This window comes from Sander vitreus, chromosome 3, assembly GCF_031162955.1.
Source record: "Sander vitreus isolate 19-12246 chromosome 3, sanVit1, whole genome shotgun sequence".
NCBI lineage: Eukaryota > Metazoa > Chordata > Actinopteri > Perciformes > Percidae > Sander > Sander vitreus.
The window spans coordinates 6,388,263-6,395,851 of NC_135857.1; the positions used below are offsets into that span (position 1 = coordinate 6,388,263).

At 38.0% G+C, this 7,589-nt stretch overlaps 1 protein-coding gene across 3 annotated transcripts in view; it reads right to left on the minus strand.

The window, feature by feature from the left end:
* The window catches only part of LOC144515200 (vascular endothelial zinc finger 1-like), a 42,495-nt gene extending 35,273 nt beyond the window's left edge, over positions 1-7,222 (minus strand). For all 3 annotated transcript variants that reach the window (XM_078245825.1, XM_078245824.1, XM_078245823.1), the window contains exon 1: positions 7,116-7,222. In XM_078245825.1, the coding sequence (XP_078101951.1) occupies positions 7,116-7,148 (33 nt within the window). In that variant the 5' untranslated portion in view covers positions 7,149-7,222. The remainder of the gene's footprint in view (positions 1-7,115) is intronic.
* Between the last annotated feature and the right edge of the window lie 367 nt (positions 7,223-7,589).

Here is a 7,589-nt window from a genome sequence, read left to right on the forward strand (position 1 = left end):
CCGATTGTTTGTTTAAATAACTCAACACATATCCATTATAAGATTAACTGGAACCTGTGGTAAGAGATTGCGGGTGTAACAAGCTCGCTGACCGCGCTCTCACTCTCACACACCTGCCATTTAGCAGGAAGAGGGGAGGGAGAGCAGCGAGTTGCAGGCCCTGGAGCTCAGCATTTGGTAGTCCAGTAACCCAGAAATGGTGACTTTGCGCGGGTATGGAGTGCCGCGGGCTGCCGGCAGTGACGGCGATTCATCTAGCTCACAGCGAGGAGGACAGGCCGGGTGGCGAGGCAGCAACCCAGGCAGCACCGTCCGCTGAACTCACCGCTGACACACAGTCGGACAAAATTTGCAATTAGCCATCAATTTTCGTAAAATGGCCCATATTTGACCTCTACATAGTTGATTTCTCGCATAAAAAAGTCTCAGAAGTAAATTTACTGACGCAATAGCAGACAAACAATGTATACAATTTCTGAGATCTGCATGACCTATTCAGAAGACTACCTGATCTCCGATCAGTGGTGTAGCCTATGTAAATGTTGGGGCGTGACAAAAGGTAGAGACTAGAGCCAAATAAGGAGGAGCCACCAAGTTGATGTCAACTCGGTGGTTCGTTGAGATTTTCCCATTTTCAGAGGCAGTTTCAAATTGAGATTTGCAGAGGAAAGAGGTGTCAATGGGATTTTGAGGTTCTATGTATGTCCTATTTACCCACCAAACTGTCGTTATTCTTGGTAAAATCGGTTTTGCATTCTATCACCCCTTTAAACACTGTCTTTGAACTTTACTACATAGTTAAATAAGTAAAAATATAGTATACAATACTATAGACTAGAGATGGCCCGTTACCATTTTTTGCTTCCCCATACCGATTCCGATACCTGAACTTGCGTATCGGCCGATACCGAGTACCGATCTGATACCAGTGTGTCATATATTTTATTATGTTTTAACAACTGTATACTACTATCCCTGTATGGATGTGATATTATTTCTATCTTTGTTATCGGTCTGGCTCAGGTTAAAGTCTTTGTGAAACATGAACAATGAACGCCACAGAACTTTTTTTATGCAGTTTGACAGTCAGTTATAATGGAAAAAGAACATAAAGTACTTTAACGTAGATTTTCTTTAGGGCTTTATTACATGGTATCGGATCGGTGCATAAACTCCAGTACTTCCCGATACCAGCGTTTTAGGCAGTATCGGAGCCGATGCCGATACTGGTACATCTCTACTATAGACCCTTTGCAAACATGTGATGACGCCATGATGGACGGCAAAATCACCGGCAATAACAAGCTAAACAGTGTAGTAGACGAGCGGAAAGATTCATAGATTCAATCAGTTTGAAATACATAACACTAAATAAACTATTTATGGTTTTATGGCTTCTTCTATCGAACAACAAGTTGTCGTGCCGTTATCGGTCGAGGTAGGGCATCTGGTAGGTGCTCACAAAGAGCAGTATTTGGAGATGTTTGAGATAGCAGGATTGGATACCGACCCTTAATTCTTCCTCCTCCTGTTTTCACGGACCTCATTAAATCACCGAGTCTGCCCGACTTCAGTCCACACGGTCTGTACCACTATGTGGTAAACGGCGTATCCCCATATACTGGTGCTGATCTCAAAGCTTTTAAAAGTTTGGATGCTTACCAGTTCTTTGTAGCTGGCTGGGTTACAGGTACGCAATGCTACGCTAACGGCGGGGGGAGGTAAGCAATCTCGCAAAGACATCAATCTAGGGTTTATTTTGTATTAACATTTATTCTTTACTTAAGCAATGTTTCCCACACAGACTAATGTATGGCAGTACGCCTCACTATCAACACTGGCCGCCGCACATTGCGTTCGTTATAATTTTTTTTAAATTAATTTTTAAACGCTATTTAAAACACATTCAGCTGGATTTCCTCTCCCTGCTCTCCTCCGTCTCTCTGTGACTTGCGTCTCTCTCACATACACACACAGCTCCTCCCACCATGCACACAGTGTCTGTCTCCATAAAAGGAGAGAAGACGGCTGGCGAAATTCCCGACCCGACTCTTAGCAAACAAGCGATTGCGCCTGCTTTAGAAAGTTAACTAGTCGCAAGTTTGCGGTAAAATGCAGTTGGGTTGTCGAGGTCAAAACATTATATGTAGCAGCTGTGAATCAAATAAACGTATTTTAAATGTTATGTCATTTTTTACTCTTACACTGAATGTTTGCTGCTTCAATCCAGATGAGTATTGAAAAGTATTTTCCACGACTGAAAAAGGCACGTGTTGAGGACGAGGACCAGCCTGAACCGGAGGTATCAGTCTGAAACAGAGCTGAACAGTCCGACCAGTGTAATTAGTTATATTATTACTTTGGCTTCAACCAGTGAAAGACAGGGTCAGGGAGAGAAAGAGATAGATTCGTTAGGCATTGAAGTAAGAGAGGAGGACAGCATCCAACAGCATGATAAGTACGAAAATAAGAATTGGTGTATCTCTTGTCTTTCTTCATCCTCTAACTTTCTTCTCTGTTCTTGAATGTGCAGCAGCGACCGGAGCCTCTCCCGGTTTAACAGACTGTTATGCTACCTAGCTCGCCAGCAGCTATAATGTTACCCAACACAGCGGTGTAAATTTGTAAAGGTAAAATTATTAGTGTTAGAAATTGTTTAAGTCACAAATTGTTGTGTGCTATGGTGTTTTATCCTGTTAAAGAGAGTTAGTTGTGGGTTATTAATTGTTGTGTTATAAAGTTATTACCATGAGTGAGAAGGTTAACAGGGCTCCCGTTCTCAATTCACTCGCAGATTACTTCGGCTGTAGCACTCTCTGCGGCAATGCACTGTATTACGGTATATGAAAAATTCATATCTACGGGAAATTAATACCAGTATACGGTATAAACCAGTATACCACCCAGCACTACCAAAACCTCACGCCAAAAAGGCGCTTTCCCCATCTTCAGTCAGCCTCATTAACAACGCCCAGGACCCCTACTGACACAGACTCTTACATTAGCGTACATGCTGGATGGACTATATACATGTCCATTGCACTTACTATAGGCTATTCTGATGCTTTGGACTTTATACCTATCCATTGCATATTCTATATATCCTGACCCTTTGCACATCCCTCATAATTTTTGCACATCCTGCACTATACCATACAGCCAATGTTCATACATATTTTTTTGTATTTACTGTTTATTTCCTTATAATGTGTTTATTAGGGGTGCACGATTCAGAAAATGTCACAATTCTATATTGATTTTCAGGCTCAAGATTCGATTCAAAATCGATTTGATTCAAAAACGATTCTCGATAATTAAAAAAAAAGAAAAAAAAAGAAGAAAAAAACGATTCACAGTATGTAAATGTAGTTACTTTTCCCATGTGATTGCAGTAGAATTTATAAAAAATAAAAAAATATGAATAGATTTTTGGAATACTATGAATCCATTTTTAATCGGTAGAGCGAAATGACAACAAAAGTGATAACAGGGTACTCCCAGGATCCTCCAACTTAAATTCAAGGCTTTTTAAGACCTTTTTAATACCATTTCAAATGAAATTCAATGCCAACTTCGTACCCATTCTGATAGAAGTATGAGGGGATAATATAAAAGCTGTATAAATTTTAAACCCTAGAAAATAATTATTTACAAGTAGGCTACTTGAATTAAATAAAACATTTTATTTAAATTATCAGTCATATTTAATATAATTTATTGGATTATAATATAATATAATCCAATAAAATAAGATATTACACTGCATAATGAGCACTTTTACTTTTGGTACTTTAAGTATATTTTGATAATACTTTTGTACTATTACTTAAGGAAGATGTTGAACGCAGGACTTGTAACTGACAAGTAATTTGTAATGCTACAACACTGTTTTTTCTACTTTTACTGCAATACATGATCTGAGTAAGTCTTCCACCTCTGTAAATCACCAACAACAGTCATGCATGAATACCTGCAGCAGTGTTTAACACTGAAAACACACAGCTAAGTTCAGCGTTTACTTGCAGCTCTGCTACAATAGAAGCAAACCTTTAACGTTACCTGCCGGTCACATCGTCTCTAAACAGTCCACTCACAGTGAAGTCCTGTACGGATCAACAGATGTTAGAGTCCGGCGGCTGCTCGCTCCGTTTGTTATAAGACGCACACCGAGCAGATTAATGTGCTCACAGATCCAATCTTTGCAGATGTTAGCACTCTGTGTTTGGCTAGCTAATAAGCCGTTAGCCTGTTAGCTTGAGCTTTGTCTTAAGGCACCGAGCGGCCAGCCAGGCTCCGACACACACCGATACATTCCACATACATACATTCCATACATCCTCCGCTCAGTTTAACTGCTAACCCCCTGGTACCGGTCAGAGAAGCGAGTTTACTTTGTGTCTCGGTCCTCCAGTGCGTCCAGTGACGGGCTCCGGCCAGTTTTTAATTAGCCTATATTAGTAACAGTTAATTTTGTTACGGTATGAACTTAATCCTAGAAAAGGCAAAAAAATATAAGACCTTTTAACGAAATCCAAGACTCTGTATACCAAATTCAAGGCTTTTAAGGCCTTAATTTGAGATTATCAAATGTAAGACTTCTTCAATGCTTTTATGACCCCACGAGTACCCTGGATAATGCATGGATTTAAAAAGTCAAACAAACCATCATCAGCTTCAAAAAAACAAACCTGTAACAGTAGTGATATAGCCAAATCCTAAAGATTAAGAACAAATACTTTCTCAAAATTGGGTCATGGCACAAAGGGCATCAAACTTTGGTATGTCTACATGGCAAAATATTTCACTGTTTCTTCAAAATAAAAGAGCCCCCTTTAGCATCACCTTACTTGAGCCATTTCTAACAAACTACACGTGATTAAGCTTACAAAAACTAGTTATTTCACCAATTGTAATGTATCCCACAAAATGCAGCCTTAAGCAAAAGCAGAAGATAAATATATTCAGCCTGTTAATCCCAATAATGTCAGTACTAATAGTCCAAGGTGTCAGGTCCTGTCAAAGCTGCAAGACTGTATGCAAAACAACTTTAGGAAAGAGGAAACCAACAAGTTCCACAAAGCACTGCAGTAAGCTGGGGAAACTATTATTACCATTAAGATGTTAGGTTACAGTTCCCTGAAAGCCTAACTGCTACATGCTGTAATCACATTATTAAATTCTGTGGCAGTAAAATTATGTTGCAATTTGACAGTACTTGCAGAAAAAGAACAATCAAAATTGGAGATGCATTTCCTGGTCAGTTGGTAAAAGATACACTTGGATTGCCCAAAAGCCTCTAATGTGCAATAGATTTAAAAAGTTTTACTTTATTGTCAAGAAGCAGAAATACTGACTGCAAGCACTGCAACATAATCCAAACTATTAACACAAATGACAATTAAAGACTTTACTGACCAAATTCAGAAGTATTTGCGGTAAAGCTACTTTAGTAACTCCACGCATAGTTTTGTATTAACTACTTAGCAACCGTGTTTTAAATAAATTTTCCGCTCCTGGAAAACTTTATTTGTCCACCCATTGTGATGAAAGGACAGGATGTGTGGCTATGGCAAGTCGTTTTTAACATTTAATAGCTAGACTGGATATTTATTGTAGCTATCCGTATATATCTATGTATCTTAAATCTTAAAATTATGACTAGTATCAATTGAATTGTAGATATCTGAAATTAAAGTTCTTCCTAGTAAGAATTGTACTACAGATATCTAGAATGTTGATTCTGGATAGGAAAAATAACATTGTGGATATCTGAAATTAAAAAACCCAATACACATGAATGACAAAAGTGACTAGTGTCCTAGACGTGGTTCTCTGAAATGACAATTGTGGATAGGAAGAATATAATTGTGGATATCTGAAATGTTCTTTTTGACTAGGAAGAATGTAATTACTGACACCTGCAATAAATATCCAGTCTAGTTAATAAATGTTAGACTGCCACTTATTCTTTTTAAGAATTAAAATGTAGTTTTGACTACTACAATCAAAGTGGTAGATATCTTGAAAACAATTTCTACTAGTAAGAATGTTATTGTGGATATCTTTAATTACCATTCTGACTATAGAAAATATAATTTTGACTAGAAGAAACGCTATTATGGGTATCTAACATGTAATTACAGATAGGAGTGTGGTTTGATTTATGTTAAAATGGCTTGCCATATTTGTCGAACTAATGAGTGCCTTGCCATAAGTTAGAAAAGTTCTTAAAATAAGTTTCACATGCTGTAATATATGTTCTAAACAAAAGGCCACCTTATACTTTGAAGTTTACATAGGGCTTGCGTAAAGAACTGTATCAATGGTGACTGATGGTTAACGTTATTTGCATTCTTTTTTTGCAATCCATGGCTACAGATTACTAAAAAAAAAAAAGTTTGGCGTCTTTAGTGTGGTTAAGTCGCTGCTGTCCGCGTGCTTGGTACCCTCCGATTTACAGCGTTAGCCTTCTGTTAGCTTCTCGTTAACCGACGAGTGTCTGGTGTAACGTCAACGTTATTAAAACTCATTTTGTTGCCTTGCTTCATCAACAGAATTAAGTTGGAACTCACAATAAATCCCTGCCTACCGATTATCGTTATCTGTATTGTGGCGAGGATTGATGTGGTGGGACGAGAAAAGTACCCGTGTTAGCTAACACATTAGCGAATTAGCTTAGCATACCGAAATGCAATAGCAATAGCTCGACCTACTAGCTAATTTGCTAACGCGCGCGCATCAACAGCAATGGCACCATAAAGTGACTTCATGGTGCAAGTTGAGACAAACGTCGCATTATGATACGACATATAGCTAGCTAGTTCAGAACATTTAACCAACACCACGGAGGCGGCCTTGATGACTCTCCGTAACGTTATATCGGAATCAGACACAGCCGGAGCTCTCGGGTTCGACAGAAAACTGGTTAGCAATTTGCTACAGCAGCCCACACAGTGAAGCTAGCTAGCAGGCTAACGCTAACACCTTTGTTTTGCTTGGCTAACTCTAGCTAATTCATTTCAGAAAGTGATAACAAATATTTGGCTAACAACATTTACGTCATTTCAAAAACGCGTATACTGTTTCTCAGACTACTGTTGTACTGTGTCACTTACTTGGAATAAAAACGTACTCCAGCTCGGTTCCATTGCAACACTTAGGCTAAAATCTGCAGGAAACCTACAAGGAATCTACAACAAAGCAGCTAAACATGGTAGCTACAACTTCCTGTAACCCCTAGGGCTGAACCAAGTCCAGTGGACTTTTTTGGGGCGTTTGGATTTTAACAAGGCATCTAATTTCAAATATTTCCAGTTCCATTACAAACCCCCTTTTCAAATTATATATATATATATATATATATATATATATATATATATCAATATATATATATATATATATCAATATATATATATATCTATCAATATATATCAATATATATATAGATATATATATATATCGATATATAGATATATATATATATATAAATTAAACAAAAATACAAGATCTAAAGTGGTGAAAGCAGTAGCCTACTCAGATCCTTTACTTAAGTAAAGATAAATACCACACTGTAAAAATACTCTATTACA